Source organism: Silurus aristotelis (genome assembly GCF_946808225.1).
Source record: "Silurus aristotelis genome assembly, chromosome: 14".
Classification (NCBI taxonomy): domain Eukaryota; kingdom Metazoa; phylum Chordata; class Actinopteri; order Siluriformes; family Siluridae; genus Silurus; species Silurus aristotelis.
This window is the reverse complement of record NC_139587.1, coordinates 23,009,956-23,031,529: the sequence shown is the minus strand read 5'-3', so window position 1 is coordinate 23,031,529 and position 21,574 is coordinate 23,009,956. Positions and strand designations below refer to the sequence as shown.

At 39.2% G+C, this 21,574-nt stretch overlaps 1 protein-coding gene across 19 annotated transcripts in view; it reads left to right on the top strand.

Moving 5' to 3' along the window:
• Positions 1 to 1,751: 1,751 nt before the first annotated feature.
• Positions 1,752 to 21,574, top strand: part of magi2b (membrane associated guanylate kinase, WW and PDZ domain containing 2b) — a 163,021-nt gene continuing 143,198 nt past the window's right edge. For 4 of the 19 annotated variants that reach the window (XM_083560825.1, XM_083560823.1, XM_083560841.1 and 1 more), the window contains exon 1: positions 1,768 to 2,437. In XM_083560825.1, coding sequence (XP_083416951.1) covers positions 2,140 to 2,437 — 298 coding nt within the window. In that variant the 5' untranslated portion in view covers positions 1,768 to 2,139. Of the gene's footprint in view, positions 2,438 to 21,574 lie in introns of all 19 variants that reach the window. The other 15 variants (XM_083560824.1, XM_083560817.1, XM_083560827.1 and 12 more) reach the window with 11 other exon arrangements.

Here is a 21,574-nt window from a genome sequence, read left to right as displayed (position 1 = left end):
TACTCTAGGAACCCGAAAAGACACCAGATCCAAATGAAGGGGTGTAAACCATGAATGGGGGCTATTAAGTATTTTCCAGTCTCAACTAAGTTGCACTTGTCAACCTGCTCTTCGTTCCAAATGGCCAAACCCATAGGCACAGGTATCTTGGATGAAGTTGCCAACTTTGGAAGGAAATTGTTCTAACAACTAGTGAGTTGTCTACCACCAAGTAAACCAGGTACTTTCCAGGCATTTTGGTGTCAGGAAAAGGGATTCTAATTGTAGTCTAAATGTGCAGTGTGAACAGGAAGAGAAATGTGTACAGTAGACAGTGTGGTACATTGTGCATGAGAATAATAGAACCCAAGCTTGCAGTCATGATGCTCCAAATGTACTTTAAGCATTTGAAACATTTCAATCATTGCAAGTGAAAAGACAACTGAAGACAAACCTCACTCTCCCCTACGGATGTTAGTGAACGCAAAAACTAAACCCTCTACAGAAACCCTGCTGCACTGTAAACATTTTAGGGTTTCATTAGGCTAAAGCGCTTGCTTGCCTCAGCGTGCTTTCTCATTCACAGCTAATGTTTGCCAGCAGCTTGACAGCCTACTTCAGACTGAATGAAACATCGGGCCTCTCTTGTCCTCCCTGAACTCATATTAAAAAGTAATGACAACAATTAAAACATCACTTAGTTTTTCAAGCCAGATTTATGTCAAGACAGAAAGTCATAGATGGCATCTTACTATTCAGCCATTCCTTTTTCAAGAGCCTGGGGAAATGGATTGTTAAATATCCTTGAAGATCACAAGAGCGTTACTGTACGCTTAGGGACCAAACTGTACTTTTTTTTATTTTACTGGGGTGGTACCATCGTTGATACATCTTTAATTTAAGGTATATAATTAAACATTGATCACTGGTTTTACTTTCAGGTATTACTCTATACATCATTCATGACATCACTGGGGAAAGTACTTATTTATGAGTGTATGGATATCATTCCATTATGACACACACACACACACACACACACACACACACACACACACACACACACACACACACACACACACACTGTAGGCATTCGTTCGGCGCTGTAAGTGTTAACTCAGCAGCGTGAAGGATCCATTCCCCTTTCCACATGTTTTTATTCTTAAATGGACCGTTCATTCCTGCTCCGGAAGCCTTTACATCCGGGTCACTCCACACTTATTGCGTTCAGGGTTGCCAGATCGTAATAACTACTTTCGGTGCAAAAAAACCCAAACAAACACCTATTTCACTTGACAACACAGAGTGTAGGGAGGGAATGTGATGTTTTTGTTTGCTGTGTTATTAAATGCATGATTTACTGTTATTCCTTATATTTGCTCTGAACTTGTTATTGGATAATTACACCAAACCTACTTAACAGTTTCCCACTTAATATTTATATATGAATATATTTTCAAAATACAGTTTAATAAAATTTATATATTGTTATTCTTATTGCTATGGTGATTATTATTATTATCGTTATTAGTATTATTAATAATTAAATAATAACTACCTTATATTTAAAGAAATGGTGTTATTAGCTATGAGTAAGGTTATAACAAAATGGCATGGCACAAACCGAAATAGTATTGGAAAATACTTGATTAAAATTTGCATAACAATTTAATAACAAATGTCTTGGTTGTAAATAATGTTTCGGTTGTCATATAAACAAAAAAAATGAACAAAAGAGACTAGCTGTTTTATGAACACGTTGAAGTTCCTACTGTTCTTAATAAACGTTTGTATAAATGTTAATATGCTTGTGGACCGAAACTGTTCAATATGGCAACACTGCTCGCTTGCGCGCGTGTGTGTGCGCGGGCGGGCGCGCGCGCGCGTGCGAGACGGTCCCGCTTCGGTTGCGTAGCTACTGCTGCGGCTCTCGGCAGAAACGCGCGCGCTACGTGCTCCACGGCTCCTTGAGCCGCGCGTGCGTTCGCGACGCTGGTGTGAAAGACGTAGAAGAAGCAGAAGAAGCAGAAGAAGAAGAAGAGAAGGAGGAGGAGGAGGAGGAAGAGGAGCGTCCGGTAAGCAGCGCCGAACCACCGAGCGACCTGATGAAGAGCCCCCTGTTCCCGACGCGCTGCTAGGCGGAAGGAAATTCTGTCCGCGATGTCCAAGAGCCTGAAAAAGAAAAACCACTGGACGAACAAAGTCCACGAAGCGGTGCTCACTCGCAACAAGGAGGGCGAGCTGGGCTTCGAGCTGCGCGGCGGCGCCGAGAACGGCAATTTCCCTTACTTCGGAGAGGTGAAGCACGGAAAGGTGGCCATCCAGAGCGGCAAGCTGTGCGCCGACGAGCTGCTGCTGGAGGTCAACGACACGCCGGTGGCCGGTCTCACTACACGAGACGTGCTGGCCGTCATCAAGCACTGCAAAGACCCGTTTCGCCTCAAGTGCGTGAAGCAAGGTGAGGCGGCCTGAATCCAGCGGCGGAGCGGCGTCAACAGCGGCGCGCCCCCGCTGCGCGCTCCCGCCTTCGTTATCCGTTATCCGTTATACCGTCGTGGTGTTCGCGTGTACGCGTGTGCGCGCGCGCTTGTGTGCGTCTGCGTGTTGTAGCCTTAATAGCCCTGGATGGCTTACACAGTAGGACAGGCTTTGTCCGGGACGCAGTCCTGCCTTTTGCGTCAACATCAGTCTCCGACACGCGGGCCTCAGCTACCGGATTTAGCGGCGTGTTGTTGCCTTGGTTACGCGCGTCTTCCGCTCCGTGGCGCGTTCGTGTGGCCTCGTCCACGGCCTGGGACCTGAGGAGCTGATCCGCTGCTCACGGGTACGCGCGTGGCAAAACGCTCCAATGAAACAAAGCTGCCTGTGCAAACGGATCGCGTGGAAGTGAAAGAGACATTCGAGGTGTGTGTATGCACATCTGCACATTAACACCTAGAGCTTCATGCAGATGTTGTGCTTGTGCCATATTTGCATGCCTGAAAATCCCTGGAGACAATGAACATGGTCGCTTGAGGTTTGCATAAGAATGTAACACATAGATTGTGTGTGTGTGTTTGTGTGAGACAGAGAGAGAGAGAGAGAGTGTGTGTGTGTGTGTGTGTGTGTGTGTGTGTGAGAGAGACTGTTTTCAAAACAGAAAAAGGGTGACAGGAGGACACCACCTGAGCGTGCATAAGACAAGCTTGCGTGTGCAGAATAATGTCCCATAGTGTTATTACAATAATTCAAGGTGACGTGTTAAAAACACTTCTTTCCCAACAGTGAAGCTTTAAATCACGAGGAACTGGCTGTGATCTGTATCGGCATCTAGACCTCTCCAACTTTACTACAGAAACCCCCTGGTACCAATTTGCACCAACGGATATTTGACAAGTTACACAGTACTTGTGAAAATCTCAAAACAATACCATGTTCCATAGATATCCTGTTTTGATGCGACTGAAAAGTACTGTGGAATATTTGGACCTGATATTTTACTACCACGTACAACCACACAGGACCAGAACACAGCTTTTACACAGCCCTCGAAACGCCGTCAGCTCGGCGGAGGCGGAAATATCATATTGCTAACATGTTGGTAGTGTGAATATCACTCGTGTGTGTTATCTGGGCCTAGTATAGGCTTTTTAACACTTCACACATTCGTGCCCTGGTCTGGTGGGCCTGCTGGTGGTAATTGGGCTTTGACGTAACAGGGACAGACTGTTGTGTCTTTTGGGGTTGTGTGTGTGTGTGTGTGTGTGTGTGTGTGTGTGTGTGTGTGTGTTGGCACTTGAACGGGAATCTCGCTTGTTGGTTATTGACAGCTAAATGCCAGATTTGTCATAATGAACCAGTTCCATCAATAGCTTTTTTATATCCAGAAATCGACTTAAAGCTCATACAAGTTACCAGCGAAAAAAACATTTCAACTTCCTCAGGTATTTTTTTGTTTTTCGTTTTTTTATACGATTTCATAATAATTATGAAGACTTCACTGAACACTTTGAAATAAAATGAAATAACACACATGAAATTATGCAGTGACTAAGACGTGTTAAGCCAAGTCCTAATTATTATAATTATTTGAAATCATTACAAGCACACACTTTGTATCTTCTCAAACATCTACATGAGGAGATTCATTCAGGAGGCTTTGTGTGAGACACTCCACAGTTCTTTAACTGTCCACTCAGGCGTAGGTAATTGCACATCACTTTTACGTGCGTCCTTTAACTGCGCAGTCTCTCACGGTCTTGGCTTGCCATTAGCTCCACGTCTTTTTAAATAGCTTTTTTTAGGTAATTGTATGAGTGTAAACTGAAACGGCTTTCAGTTGTCAGGTGTTTGTTTGGTAGATGTGTAAATCAGCACAAACATGACATTATTAGCAGTAGGTTTAGAAGTATAATTTTCCCCTTGATATTTCAGATGATTAATAACACCATGTCAGAGTTGTCCTCAGAGATGTTTGATGTCTCTTCTTGAACTTATCTTTTAATTTGTTTTTTTTCCCCCTCTTCTCAGTACAATATACTGAATGCCGTACAGAGTCACTTTCTAGAAGAGCAAATCTTAGTGAGCAAAGCCCCCGAGGACGGAGAAAGCGTTCTGGCCATAAAGCTTACATTACTGTGAGTCAGTCTTCCTGCTGTTGTAACTTTGTTGGCTGGACATGGACAAATCACTAGCATGGGCCCCGGGGACAAGAAGAGTATGTGTCTGGGATATTAATTTTTTTTATTCACTGTTGCCTGGTGGCTAAAGATCATCTTCTCTCATTCAACACCTAGAGGATGAAATAACTCTTCTCACTATGCTGGAGTCATTACTTTTTTTATTTCCACTAATCAGTATTAAGAAGAGAAGAAGCACAAGAATATTATCAGCTCTGAGGTCAGGAAATGTGAGTTACAATAATTCTGTGTTGTGGATTCTGTGAATTTGTGAATTTGGACTAATCAGCAGGTAAACAGGCTTTGTTTCTCTTTTTGTTGCTCAGATGAAGATGGTTATTCAGTGATAACTTTTGCAGCTCTGGTAATATAATGGATATTGTTGCAATGTGTTTATCATGTTTATCAAGCTTTTATTAAGCCGGAAATGTATTAATTGGTGTGTGTACGTATACTAAATGGGATTCAGCGCTGAGCTTACAACAAAGACATTTTTTCAGAAAAAAGACACAACACAGTCACTTTGCTGGGTGGGAGGGATGGCATGCTCACAGCACCACTAGCCATTTGTACGTGCCTGTGTGGTCATGTATGTAGAAGAGGGTAGATAGGTATTTTCTATAAGTGCTAATCCGCTCTGTGATGCAGTTTGTAAAGATGGCTTGCTTTACCTGTCTTGGTGGTCACACGTTAGCCTTCACTATTTCTGGCTGCTAGATGATTGTAGATGGGGAGATTTCTGCTGTTACTGGGGAATTTATGTAGTGTTTGTATCTGTGTTAGCACACTTAACTTGCTAACTAGCTCGCTGTAATATATTATGTCATATTAGATACTGTTTTTAGCCAGGCCAATTAGGTTTCTGGCCAAAGCACATTAAAGCAGCACATTAGAGCTCTCACTTGCCTGGTGAGCTTGCTAATGGATTCAGGAAGAACATAATGTAAAAACAACTTAAAACTTGGGTTTCAATCATGTGACAAATCCAACCCAAATCCAAGCAGCTCCAAGTTCTTTCTTTACCTGCAGTTCCACATTTCACTGTCCACAATCCTCATACTAGTACAATGCAAGAGTTCATTTGAGTTGATTTGGTAAAGAGGGCAGAAGTGATTACACCTACACGCTACAGAGTGAGGAAAGACCTACTCATACAGACTACATTCAAGTCATGATCCTCATGTGAGTTTCTCATATGCATGCAGGGAAGAAAGAAATGATTGAAGAATAAAGCATCTGCAGGGCAGGAACAGAGTTGAAACAGACTTTGGAGAGTCACAGTACTCAGAAAGCCCTCTGGGTTTAGAAAGTCGAAAATAACAGAATTGGCAACTACTAAAAAAAAAAAAAAAAACATCCATATTTTTTTTAGTCCTTCATAACGAATAATTCAGTGAAATTAATTAGGGAATATTTCTAATTGAGCCTAGAAGTTTGTTTACACATGAGAAGTCCTGCTGACTGATTACACACTAAATTAAACATTAAATAAAAAATATGCAAATGGATTAAGCAGCAGTAGGAGCTGCAGTAAGAAGAGATTCTATAGATTTATTCATAACAGCAGCAGTAGATCAGATTTAAGGTAAGGTGTGGTAAATGCCACCTCCTCTGTTTTTGTCATTGGCTTTTGTGCTGTGTTGGATTGCTCTGATTGGCTGAGAGAGAGTGACTGTATAAACACCACACCAGCATTAAATTGTCACTTCAATTGAACTAGGAATTAAACCTGTTCCAGCATGACAATGGCCCTGTGCACAAAGTAAGCTCCATGGAGACATGCTTTACATGGGCTGGACGATCTTGAACATTTTGAATGGCCTGCTATAACAGACCTCAACCTTATTGAACACTATTGGGATAAATTAGAGCAGTGGCTGCACCCCAGGCCATCGCACTCTACATCAATACCTGACCTTACTAACAGCCTTGTGGCTGAACGAACACAGATCTCCAAAGCACATTCCAAAATCTAGTGGAACATCATATAAGAATAGTGGAGGGTATTATAACAGCAAATAGGGACTAAATGTGGAATGAGATGTTTAAAAAGCACATACGACTCATATGATCAGGTGTCCACGATAGTTTGTCACTGCTGCATCTTGCAGTGGCGACGATAAAGTGTCCACCAGATTTATTGCCACCTATCATAAAAATTATCACAAGTATATAAATTATTTAAGATTCTTACCCAAAGAAGTTTCAATTTAGTGTATTTTCAGTCAAATATTGAGACTTTTATATACTGAGACTTTTTTTCTCAGTCTGTAGGAACTTGTTCTGTTTGCCCTGTTTCCCTGGGATATAAATAGTTGATTGCATCCTATCATCTCTTGTTCAGAACAAAAGAGATTGCACAAATCAGGTAATGGATTTAAAGTTTCATAATAAGTTAAAATACCGTTAAGCACAATCAGGGCCTCAACCCAAAGTGTGACTTTTGAAACAGGCCGAAAATTTCCGGGAATTCGACCCCTGAGCCGTCAGTGAGGAGGAGGGTGGAGGAGGATAAAAAGCACAAAGATCACAGTTTCAGAAATAAACAACTTTGCAAACAAGCGGCGTGTTAGAGACGCAAATAACAGGGTGATATATTAATCCGAATCCCAAAATGTTTACTGTTTCTTACTCCCCCTTATGTGCTATTCTGGTGCACTCTGGCTGCTGTGCCGTCATCAAGCCTTTCATCGAGATGAGTACTCATCAAGTGCTTGGTATGTGGAAAAAAAATATCTTTTCCTATATTGCTTCATGAAAGATTGTCTCAAGCAGAAGACTTACAACTACAAAACTAATCATCGGAAGTCCATGCTCAGGATGTCACAGGAAACCAATTTGCTTCAAGATGCTGCTCTTTGGCTGTGAGTGCCAGCCCATTGCGTAAAAAAGACTATCATTGTGACAGCTATTGGTTGGTGTTGGTGAGATGATTACAGGCTGCCTGCATGAGAATGGGCAGAGACTGATTGCAATCAACAAGACGTGTTTGCAAAGGGCAGTTGATCGGAAAATAAAAGAGTGAATCTGTATAGCAGTTTGGCTAAAACATTAATAATTACTATATAATTATAAATATATAATAACTTGCTGATATAAAACTATTCGTCCTGATGACATTTATAATGTTTGTATAGTTCATGCACCACTAGTCAGGTAAATATAATGATATGGTTGTTATTTAGACAAAATTTGAAATTGTATAAGACAATTTGTCTTGAGACTGTGTACAGGCCATAGAAGAATTTGAATGTGAACTAGTAATGCTGTACAAAATACTGTTTGTTATAACACTGTCACAATGTTGACTTTTAATATAGTGATATAAGCCTTCTATATGTAAATGAGGCAAGAAGTTTTTATTTTTTTTACAGTATGTAAGGATTCAAAGCATTTCAAAGGATCCAGGGGCTTTTTATGTTTCTGATGATAAATCATGGCAAGAATTGCATTTCTGGCTAAATACATTTTAGCTTTAAAAACTCATACATCAGAGCTTCGGCAGGTTTAACATTGCATATATTGCAAAGAAAAGTGCACTGTGATGTATTATAGATGTAACCTATTGTCCAGCTTGTTTAGTCATGCAGGCTCTTTGTACAGCTTTATTGTACACAGCGAGTGAAAATGGCATAAAGGATTTTACAACAATAATAATAATGTGCAGCGTATATGGGGCTGATTATTGGGATATGTGTTATGGTGTGGGAAAATCCTTCCCATGGGGGAAATCGTTTTCTTTTTTCTGGGATAACAAAAACTTCTACAAACTTCTCTGTGCTGAAATATGGTTCCTGGCCTTTTTCTTTTTTCATCAACGGTGAAAACTATACAAAATTATATTTGAAGATTTGATACTGACTACAGTGCCAGAGCATTATGGGCATTTTGACAGCTAGGGTGCTATTACACATGGAATTGTTCATTTCCCCATGGCATGTAACTATCCAACAACATAATTATAGTCCAACATGATCTTTGCAGAAAGGTGCAGCAAAGAATGTGAGCAAGATAAAAAAAAATTCTGTTTAGGTGAAATATTTTGTGGTTTCTCAAAGTGCTATCAGATTATGCTCAAGACAGCAAGATGGATTTAGTCACTGCTTTTGCATTCAGAATAACATAATAATTATTCATAATATTCATAATATTTTCACTGGATTTTAGAGTGTGGGCTGGGATTGGGGTTCATTTGCTCACAAGAGCATTAGTGAGGCCAGGTGATGACAGGTGAGGAGTTCTGGGGTGCAGTCAGTTTTCCAGTTAATCCCAAAGGTGTTCAGAGGGGTTGAGATGAGGGCTCTTTGCAGGACATTCACTCTTTTCCACTCCACTCTTTATGGAGTTTGCTTTGTGCACAGTTGCATTGTTATGCTGGAACAGGTTTAGTTTCAGTGATAGGAAATTCCTAATGCCTCAGCCGTACATCATGTACAGATGTTTGCGCTCTACTTTGTGGCATTTTTGGGAAGAACCACATATGAGTTTGATGGATGGGTTTTCTCAAAGTTTTGCACTATGTGTGAATAATTGTGCACGTCTATAACCTTCCAAAAATAAAGCTTCCATGTCCTGAGCTTTCTCCTGTCATATAATGATAAATCACATGCTCTGGGATTGGTTATTGTGTGGTGGTCGTGATGATGAGTAATTGGGGTGGATGATTCGGCAATGGTTCCTGGCTGACACAGCAAGACAACCAGTTGCATCACATGTGAGGAAAGCATTATCCTCATTTGGATACAGGCTCAACAGCTGGTTAGTGTCAGTGTGATGGTCAGGAGTTGAAAAGCATGAAATTTGTTGGCTGTGTTTGTGATGTTTGATCACTAGGATTCAAACTCACACTCTCCTACCACGGCTTTTCTGTTGTGCCACTCATTCTAATTCTTACTCAGACTTTCCTAGTGTTACACCAAAACCTGACTTATCAGAGCAGCGGTGTTAAGCATTTAATAGGGCTTTACATGTTTGCTCTCTTTTACTCTTTTCTATAAACCCCATTGAATTTTATTTCCCAAAACGCAAGCCCTTAAAGAGCTGCCTAATCTGTGTTTGTTGAAGGTCACCTTTAAGCGAATAATGTTTCATAAATTTATGCTGCTTCGGCTGTTCTGATTTTACCATCGGGACTCTGGGATCCGGAATTTGTGCATTTGTCATGCTGTAAGAGGCTGTTCCATTTCTGTCAGTGCTCAAGTCGAGATTGGCATGCAGAATTTAATTTACTTTAATGCACAAGGAGCAGGCACGTGTGCCACGGCGCTGTTGCGTCACACAGCTGGACATTCATCTCTGTGACTGCAGGCTGGGGAGGAAAAGGAAGGTTTTCATTATCTTAGACCCTTTGCTTTTTTTGGTCACTATTAAACCCATTAACGCTGAAAAGACTAACATTCTTCACCCCTGCAATGACATACTGCCCCTTTTTCTATTAGTTTTACTGATAGCCAGGTGTTCATGGGGTTAATAACCTGTTTGAATCTATCACAGGAATAGATTCCAGGAGTGTTTTGAAGAGGTTCTTCGATCCCAGGGGAGGAAATGGTGCTCTAAAGTCAAGTCCTTTCACTATACAATTCAGCCTCTAACCCAGAAATGCACTTCACACAAAACCAGAGACCTCTTTTTTTTAGCTTACATTACTGAAATATTACAAAATGAAATCTATCATCCAGGATTCTTTAACGTTAAAGATTTTTTTACATCCCAGCATGTACAGTTATGTTTTCCTGTAAGCTTTCTTGATGCATGTTTGCTCCACAATTACCAGAATCATAAATCTAATTACTTTGAGATTGAGATTTTGCAGGTCGTTTAAAAAAAGACATTTCATTGCATTTGATTCTTAACACATTTTCCTCTCTTTTACATTTTATTTATACTTATTTATTTATACTATTTATTTTACATTATATTGTATGTTTAGTTTTCCTGTAATGCCAGTTTAATTCCAGTCCAAGGAATACTGAAACTGTACTGTAAAAAAAAAAAAAAAAACAGTTGTTGATGTTTTATCAGTACTGATGTTGAAAATTTCAGCAATAACACAGCTGGTTATATTAATTAGAAAGTCCGAATGTATTAGAATAGTATTGAAACATGATTGTGCGTTTTATATATGTTTTTATATTGTAGTTACAGTTTTCATTTATTTACCGTAATTTCCGGACTATTAAGCGCACCCAAATTAAGGCGCACACACAGAATTTGACAACGATTTTTATTTTAAACATAAATAAGCTTACATCTACATTGAAACTAATAAACTTTACACAGGCTTTAACGACAGTGTCTGTTACACGGGTGAAATATGTTGTGGCTCCTTTAAGAGCAGAGCGGTATTTTGGGAATAGTCTGCCGCCGGTATTACTGCATGTGTGCAAGACCGAGGAATATGTCCTTATTATTTTCTGATGCTCATTTCTAAGTTTAAAAAAAACTTTTTTTCTCCCGATGCCGTGCAGCTCAGAACACAGGTGAGGTGCGTTTTTTGGTTTCCGTTCGGAAATTTCATTGGTCTAATGTTATGGGGCTCAGTTTTTTGGCTTGAAGTTTGTGAAACCGGGAAAAACCCAGGAAAAATCCATAAATTAGCCACTTCGTTGTTTAAGCCGCGGGGTTCAAAACGTGGGAAAAAAGTAGCGGCTTATAGTCCGAAAAATACGGTAGGTTTTTTTTGTATTTTAGTAGTTTAGTATTTTGTTTTTTTTCCATTCATTTTTTTCGCTAATAGTTTTAGTTTTCAGGATAGTTTTTGTTAAATAGAACAAAAATGTGAAGCAAAGTTCTGATCTTGATTAGAATACTATTAAAACATTCTTTATGAATGAATTTCTCAACAAATCCACCAATCTTGGAAGCAAGAGCCAATAGAAAATTGTCCCCTCTTTTTATAACCATTTCGCTACAAGAAAATTGTTCTTCTCCTCAGTAAACACTCAGTTGTCACTCCCAACCTCGCGAAAGCACCTCACACCAGAAAAGGCGATAATCAGCTGATTTAGCCTCGTACTGACTCTGATATGTGCAACGCGAGATCCAGTGGGACTGCTGCTTAATGCATAGTAGCATTAGGAGCAGGATATGAGCAACACCATCATCCTGATTACCTTCATGTATTTTGCAGATGAAATGGGAAAAGTGACTCACGGCCAAATGAAAGCGCTCTAGGATGTATGTGGGGAATGCACCAATGCAGCGGTTATGTTGGTGTGATCTGAAACCGATCCCCAAAACAGATTTCATTCCGTGAATTAACCATTTATATCATCTGTAGATTTTCTTTATGGATTTTAATAAATAGAGTTTAATTTTGTCGCATGTTTTGATCTGAAAAGTGCTGACGGTAAAGAGTGACACCACTTCAGCTGCTGCGTGACACTGAAAGTGAGACACGTCCCTCGACTGGACAGGTCATTTGCTTCGTGTTTGCAAGGTGTCATACAAGGAGAACCTCAGAGACGCGACACAAGTGCTGGGTTAAGTGCATTTTATTAAATGAAACATGGTTGGGCAGTTTGCAAACAATACGAGGTTGAGAATAAGAAATGAGAATAACCTGTGATAAAAACAGCTGGGTAAATGACAAAACGCATCATTTCCCATCAACCAAACGCACACACTGGTAAATATATACACAAAAAAAACAGAAAAGTGAGGACAGCTGTGAACGAGAAGACAGGGGTGGAAAGGACCAATGACAAGACAGGGGTGGGGACAGAATGTAGAAGTGTGTAGCAATGCAAGCTTATTTGCAGTGTAAATAGTAAATAATGGTACACATTTGTTTCTGTTTTTTATTCTTCTTCATAGGCTACAGCATAGTTTAAATAAATAATACGATTAGAATTGAATAAAACACTTGGGAAAGTGGATGACAGGATGGTGTGATGTGGCCCAGGGTATTTATAGTTTTAAAATATATCTTATATTTATTTTTTTATTGTACTGTTTAATTTTTAGTTTTTGTTCAGGTACTTTTAATGGCGCATAAAAAGTTTTGATTTAATTTGTTCGTTGAAAAATTATTTATTTTAGTTTGTATTGTAGGATTTAGTATTGCTGTAGTTTCTAAAATCTCAAATACAATAAAGCCTTGACATTTGTAAACGTGTTTTTGCCATGGTAGAAGAAATGACCACAAGACATGATTATCTAATATCTAACAAGCTACAAAGATCACTTGTAGAATGGAGCTGCTTTGACATTTATTACATTTATTATGGACGACCTTTCTGAGGAAGAAACGTCCGCTCTGGAGCCATTTACGCAAATGATAAATAATATGAAACAGACTAAAGCAACATATTCTGTGATCACAGACAATCTAGAACTTGGTATAGGGTGGGGCAGGGCAGGGTGAGGTTGTTTTGCAATGAGTGTATTTGTAGGGCGTGTCATCGTAAGAAGTGGACGAGTCATTTATTGTTGTTATTTTGTTGCTTTTGAAAAGCGCATAAGAATTCATGTGAACTGCTTGGAACAAAGTCATAATGTTGAAAGAAGCCACTGATGGATTATGTTCTGATGGTTGATCTTGTGGGTACCGTAAATATACGGTATATATTTCAAAGTAAAAAAAAAAAAGCTGACAAAAAAATGAGGTGTATTTTAAATATTGTACATTTTAAGCAAAACATTTTTTTTTTTGTTGCTCAAAATGATTTAAACAAAAAAAGAATGAACACAATGTACATGGATTACATACATATAAAAGAAAAATAATCACTTTTGAAAATTTCAAAAGAAAAGAAAACAAAAACAAAAATACGATCACTTTTGCAACATTTAAAATACAAAGAATGATTTCCACTTATTTGGAAACAGATTTTGTTAACTATAATAACCAGGATGTAGCCGAATGTGAATCAGAGTTACTGTTAGCAACTCAAAGCTGAGTATTTTTCAATGCTGTATGACGTGTTTTTTCCTCTTTTACTGCAGACACTTAAATATTTAAGAACGACATGCTTTGCATTTTATTGGTTTATAGTTTATAGTGTGGAATTTCGTTCCTGTTACTACTTACAGTTATTACAGCAATAAGCTATAAAATCGTTCATCCACCAGCCACGCTTTTTTTTTTCTCTTTTTCTGCAAAGCTTTCTGTTGTGCTCACAGTCCAGGGCTGGTAAATAAAGTTTTACCTTTGTTTGGTACAAAACTTCGTAGACACCGGAGACTCCTTTCATAAATATCCCATCACAGAAAACTTCACATCAGCCATTTATCACATTTGAATCTGTTTATTTAGAGCGTCTACCGCACGAGCCCTGTAAGGTGTTACTATAGAAACGATAATATAAAAGCTGCTATTATAGAAAACAAATCAACACCTTTGGCCACGTGACCTTTCAAGGGCGCTCAAAATACAAATCCTGACGCAAGGAAAGAAGAGCTGACATATTTAATCAGTGAATTGTTTAGTGGTAAGATGTATTCAGATCTATTCAGGTTGAATATCTTTTTGATGATTATTTCATCAAATGCGAAGTGTCAAGAGGATTTCATAAGAGCCTCCGACCGTTGCACAAAGAGGGAGGAAATTATGTCACTGATGTGAAATCAGGTCAGCTGTTTTGGCTATCGAAGAGGCTTCATGCACTGTGAGCACCCTACATTCAAGATGTTTTCTCTGACAAATAACTGTGACCTTCTTCCAGCAGATGGACGGGTATTGCAGTATGAGCTGGGTGGGATTGTCTTCCAAACTATTTACCATGAGGAAGGAACATGTTTGCCACAACAACAGAATCCACTTGTTTAATGTGTGTGTTTAGGGTCGGTCAGCTGATCTGCTGTTATTAAACAATGGTGATATGAAAGACACAAGTGTAATGAAACACAAGATGCCTCATGGTCAAGTCAAGATAAGTGGCTTTATTGTCCTTTTAAATACACTATAAGGACTAAAGTATTGAGACACCTGACTTTTCCAGTCATATGTGGTTCTTCCCTAAACTGTTACTTTTGCAAAAAATCGTCGTTCACTTTTTATATATGAGTGGATAAAAACTTAACTGGTCAAACACACAGCAATCCACCAATTAGGGTAGAGTGTGTGCTCTGTTTTAAACTCGTTTTGAAAGGCATAGCATCCTGGGGGGGGCATGTAAAAAAAAAAAAAAATCTGTTTTTTTTTTTTCTTTCCTTTTTTTCCTTTATTTCTGCTCATTGGCACGGTCGCATCAAGTATTATATCCTGTCACGGTCAATGAACCTGGGAGTGCGCACCCACTGCCTGGAGAAGGTTCCTCACTCATACACTCAGAAAGGTTTGGGTGACGTCACATCAGTAAGGGAACTGAACCCAAATTAAAATGATGGATTACAAAAAAAAGATCTAAACCTTCAGGAGTCCAATTCGGAAAAAGAGGAACGCAGTAGGGGGGAAACATGCAAAAGGTAAAGGTGTGTATGCAGCTCTATCATCTCATCTCGTTATAAGAAGGTAGTATAGACAAATGCATTTGATGAAATAGGCTTAAAACTGTATATCACAGGTTATTCTGTTGCCTGCTATGCTTTTACACGTACCAATTTAGGAAGATTGTGGACCTTTAAAGAAGTAGATGCCGACCTCGCAAACATCCCGAACCATCTAGAGACTTCATGTGGAGTTTAAACATTGGACCTCTTTGAGTGTTTACAGGTTTACATGGAATGGAGGTGTTGGTGGGTGGTGGATCTGTGATGATCGCAAATGTTGAGCTGGTTCCATAGCCTCAAATGACTGTATAAGACTGTAGAAAGGACATTATAATCTTACATACCAGTGCTCATGTTAGTTCTCTCTCTCCAGTGTTCTGTATTGTTTTAAAGATTTATAATCACCCTCTTGATATCACCCAAATGAGGATGGGTTCCCCTTTTGAGTCTGGTTCCTCTCAATGTTTTTTCCACATAACATCTAAGGGAGTTTTTCCTTGCCACAGTCACCACGGCTGCACATCAGAGATAAATACACATCGTTCACCTTAACTCTTACATTCTGTAAAGCCGCTTTGAGACAATGTCTGTTGTGAATAGCGCTATAGAAATAAACTTGACTTGACTTGACATGGAGCAACAGTATTTATTTTAGCTGCATAACATAATTTATAGTATGTAGTTTATTAAATGTGTGTAACAAAACAATTACATCTTAACTAGTCTAGTTGGATTGTAGTTAAACAGCACACAATTGATGTGGGTTCCTTTAATTGAGGTGATGTTATAAAGGTTTTCTATAATTGTACTGAAAAGGTCTTGAACTGTAAGTTTAGTAAGGGGGGAATCTCCAGTGCAGCCTAAAAGGCTCAAATGAAAGACCTCTATTATAATGATATGCATGTTGTAAGAATCTTATGGCTGCAATTAGAGTTTATGGTTCTTGGTTCTGAGAGTTTGATAAACAGTTCAAAATGACAAGTGAAAATAATTGTGCAATAAATGCATTTAGGGTGATATTTCTACATGAAAGTGAGCTCTCAGAAATGATAACAAATTTGTGGACTGCTCTGAGAATATGTTCCTACTCATCCAGTGACGGCAGCTGAAACAGAGAGGAGCTTTTTAAAGCTGGAACTAATCCATGGGAGAGACGTTGGGTCATGCAGTGGTTCACCCACGGCGTCATTCAAACTAGAACCTTCATTGCCGGTTGGTGGTATCTACTTAGCACGAACATACAGTTCAGGGTAATTTCAACATCAAGCAGAACATTATGAGAGGGAAAAACGATGGAAGAAACTAATGACTTTAATTTGCCTACAGCACCCATGGCCTTGTTTGCGTGATTCTTTTTTAAGTCGTTGAAATTAAAGTTTTGGGCTCATAATAATTTATTAGATATCAATCAGTGACTAATTAATATCATTCAATTAATAGATTGATGAGCTGAGAGTAACATTAGTCTTTTCACATAATCTGTGGATTTAAAAAAAAAAAACAAAACAGTGTGGATTTAGAATGAGCATTTTTTTCCCCTCTCAAAAGATTCATGATTTTCTTCCAATACGTCCTGCCAGTTTTCTTTGCGACATTACTTGTGAAGCCGCTCCAAACGCGGCCAGAGCTTCGAAAAGCGGTTTTGTGCATTACGCTGATTGAACAAGTTATCTAACGCCATCATTAGTGCAATGTCATTTTCATGCCGTTATGAACGTCTCACTTCCTTTCCTGTGTTAACAAATAAAAGCCTGGCTTTAATGTATACAGATGAAATGATCTCCATCTTCTTAATAGGCACCAGGCTGAACACATTAGTGTGTTCAGTTCAATCCAAAGAACGCGAGTCTCCGCAGCCATTTATTTTCAAAAAGTGTAGCTGTTTCATTGCCTCCTTAAACACGTTTAGGACCGAGAGCTTTCAGGCTTCATCTCGTCTTTATCAGGGCCTCCTAAGACATGTACTATAGAGGACATAAATGAATCCCTGCTTGCATCCGTTACTGCTGCTTTAAAAAAATTTCAATTAACATGTTTGAGTCTTTAAAATGGCAGAGCAATGATTGACAGGCTCTTTTTTTCCCCCTGCGTAGCTGATATACATGTTATTGTGTTAAAATTTCACAGGAAGAATGGAATGACGATACAGCAGTGATGGAGCGAGTTAATTAATTATATTAATGCTTATTAACACTTCTCCCGCGCCTTAAATGTCTCACGTCGCTGTCGAGTTCTTGATTCTCATTAATCAAGCAGCTCTGACAGTAATTCAGCTCGCAGCTTTATATTAATGGAGTCGTTCTGATAAAACGCCGAACTCAAGGACTCGTACGGTGGAAACTCACACGTAATCACACGTTGACACGGTACATTTTCCGTGAGGGATTTTTACCGTATACATTTTTAATTATTTTAATTAATTTGAATTCTTTTCACGATAATGACTATATACAGCTGTTATAACGTAAGTGATGAGAGGAACACATTACTGGAATTTTGTGGAATTTTAACACGTGTATGAAAAGCACGTAAAAAGTTCTTTAATCATTAGAAACCGTGCGATCAGTGAAGACGCTGTGAATTAAGGGGAGTAACACTTCACAATGTGCTTTTCTAGGAAAAGAATCAATCTGAACAGTCAGCTCAGTTCCTAGCTAAGTCTTATGAGCGCTAGCGTCTTGCAGACAAGCCCTTAAACTTGAGGCTATGTCTACACTAAACAGGATTCATTTGAAAAATGCCATTTTCATTCAAAAAAAACGCTCCCCATCCACTCTATCTCAGTGTGCCGTCTCAATGAGGACCAAAACAGAGAGAAAAAAAGTTAGTGTGGACATGGCTTTAAAGAGCTAGCAGTCAACCTTAGCTAGATATGTTACATAAGTTAGCCTAAATGTATGATTAGCCAGCTAGCTAGGAAAGCACACAATTACCTGCACATGAATATCATTTATTGCGGATAGAAACAGGTCTTTGTGTGAGCAGGCATTGGGCTTTGGTGACTTGCTATGATTTCGTAACTCGAAAGCTAAAGTTACAGCACAGAACTCACGTCTCTGCTTGATTGGCAGTGAATGCTGGTGCTATAAATAAAAATAAAAAAGGAAAAAAGTGTCAGATTGTGAGTTTAGTGCAGTGCTGTGCAGTTTGACATGAGCCATGCTGATTGATATGTCCTTTATTTGTCTTGTAATCAGCAGCGGCAAGCGGTGGCACAGAGTAATGTGCACACTTCTACACTTTCAGGATCAACAGAGTGAGTCAGAGGCAGCGGTCATGTCGTCCCCCTGCTGCTGAACGACCGCGTTCACGTCGTGCAGGTGAAAGGGACGAGACCGACAGCTGTAGGTATCCTCTGCAGAGTAATGTGCTAGTTCTATGGCAGGCCTGAGAGTAGAGTTCAGAGAGAGGAATTGAGGTGTAATGATGTGATGTCAGCAGTCTCAGGTGTTCTTCTGCAGGTAGAACAGAAGCACGAACGTAGATACGAGCGATACAGAAGGAAGCAGTCTTTGTGTTTGTGCATGCATGTGAGTGTGTGTATATTCATTCATTCATTCATTTTCTCCCGCTTATCCGTAATTCGGGTCGCGGGGGCAGCAGTCTAAGCAGGCCCCCGCCTTCGACTGCTGCCCAATCCTTACAGCACTGTCCCTTACGGTCCCTCCTGCAGGTGGTGAGCCCACGGGAAGGCGGTCCCACGTCACTCCGACGTCACGGACCTTGATATCTCCCTCGTAAGGGACCCCCGGAGCATAGAGGGTTAAGGGCCTTGCTCAAGGGCCCAAGAGTGGCAGCTTGGCGATACCGGGGCTTGAACCCCAGACCTTCCGATCGGCAACCCAGCGCCTTAACCGCTGGAGCCACCACTCCCCCAGTGTGTGTATATACACTGTTTAATCAGATGCACATCATGTACCTGAGTTATTGATCGAGATGGCATGATGTTTTTTTTTTCCTTCTCTCTTTCCTCACGCTCGGTATCAGGATCAGCTTCACAGTTCGTCAGCTTTTCAGAGAGGAAAAACTTTCGCCGGATCAATAATTCGCTCTCATGTTCTCTTGTCTTCCTCAAGGGCAAGAGTGTCAGCCATGATTACACTGTCGGAAAAAAAAACGCACACGGAAAACACCGCGAAATGTTTTATTAACCTCACCGCCATTTACCAAAATCAATACGGAGATAAATTGCAGACTATTATGGACGATCCAGTTTTACTGTAAGAGTGATAGCTCGAGTCAAATCCTTGCTTCTCATCATTTTATATCAGTAATGTTGATATTAATAATCTTGATGTAATTTTAAGTCCAGAGTCCTAAAGTGCTTCAGAGGTATAAAAAATTCAACAGCATTTGTTCCCAGTAATACCACAGTTCTATTGAAATCTTGAATGTGTTCGGTGTGTACAGTTTGTGTAATCTACCTGTAGTAATAAACTGTATGAAAAGTTTGTTTTTCAACCCTGGTAGTGTTAAGCTGGAAGAACAAGCAGAAGCCGAAGTTCGACAGAACGGAGGTGCTATAATGAAATTAGGGAAAGTAGAGAAACCAAACCAGCTGTAAACACGGGAACACAGAATTACAGCAGCAAAGAGTAGTCCATGAGATAAATCCACAGAGTAAATCCTCAACGAGATAAGTCCATAGGAATGGTAGTCAGTAAAGTCCTGAGATGTTCACCAGACTAATCGGTAGAACGGACAGGGGGTGCTTGGAAGTGTGTGCTTATATAGTGGGTGAGCTGATGAGTGTCAGGTGTGTGTAATTAGTAGGATGGGGAGCTGCTAGGAGGAATGTGTGGTTCTAGTGAAGGTGTGGCTGTTGGATCCCTGACAGGTAGCATGATTTTTTAAAATATTTTAAGGAAAGAAATTATTTGTATAATTTTGCTGATCCCTGTTTGTATCTATCATAAAGGAAATTTCAGATCTTGTTACCATATTGTTGTTGGTTTGTTGGCTTACGGGTTTTCTATTGTACATATTAAGAGTAGAATAAGGAGAAGCCAAGCGATATATGCGCTAGAAAAAAGTTTAATTTACACTAAAGTTCTGCAAATGGTTTATAAATTACAATACAAAGCTTAATGTTAAATTATTTGCACATGTAACATATTTAATCATTAATCATTAAACACATTTGCACAGTTCCTAAAAGCATTTAAACTAAATCAGTGGTCCCCAACCCCCGGGCACCCACCTACCTGCACACACACACACACACACACACACACACACACACACACACACACACACACACACACACACACACACACACACATATCTACAGTGTGAGAGTTTCTCTCTGTCAAGGTAATACCATTAACACAATCAAAATATAAGCATTTTGCAATATCACCCTTTAATATAAGGTTAGATTCTCATTCAAAGAGCAAGCTAGAAGCTAGACATTCATCTAAGCAAGCCTAACTAGCAGATTACACAACATGTGAGGTTTAGGGATGATTCATGCTAATAATAATATTAATAATGCAGAAAGGAGATTGAAGCTCCAGGCATGTGCCAATGATCAGTCATGTCTGTGGAATATTGCCATATATTATATAAACAATTATCTCCACATGAATGAAGCCTCAATCAACTTTCTGAATTAGTGAGGCCTTATATTGTCTGTCTGCCAGGTATCTTGTTCACTAAAGGATCAAAAATGTGCAGAATCTACACATTTTGTATAAACATTACAAAAAGCTGCAATTACTCATAAATTCTGAAGAGATTTTTTCAGAATTTTTCCCAATAGAAATGGTAAATAAATGAATCATGTGAAATGGTTTTGAACTTTTCAATATGAACTGACCCGCTGAATATTCGAGTTTCTCGCTTGAAAGATTTCCTTTCTGTCAAGTTAATTGGAGAATGTTTTGAAATGATTAACTTGAACTAACTACCTTTCGAAGTGTTTTTGAAGTAGCTAACATCTGACAAGTATATAGTGAAAGTGAGTTAACTAGGGTTAGGGTTTTTTAGGAAAGACATTGAAAGATTTTGGCAAAAAAAGTTATTTTTGGTCATTTTTAGAGTAAAAAAAATCTGTGTTCAACCCAGTGTTAAAACCAGTCATTACAAATCATTTTAATTATAATGATCATTACAAAGTTATTACACAATGGTGTTTGTTTCTTCAGAATCCAACATCATAGTAAAGGGGTAGAAAAATGTGCGTATTAACTGAAGTGTATGGTAACCACCAAGCATCTGTGGCGTAAGCTGCAGCACCTGTTTTATTTAGGATGTAAAAACTAAGTTTACATGAGCATATTCTTATTAATTACTGTACATAACATACTATATAGACAAAAGTTTGTGGACACCTGACTATAAGAAGGGCATGTGCTTTTTGAATACAGTAATCCACCGCGATAAACGGACTCCACCCCAAAAATGCTATTTCATGTATTAACATTTCATAATTAATAATTATATTTTTATTTGTAAATTTCATTATTTGAACATAAAAAACTTCATAAAAACAATTCCCAATAAGT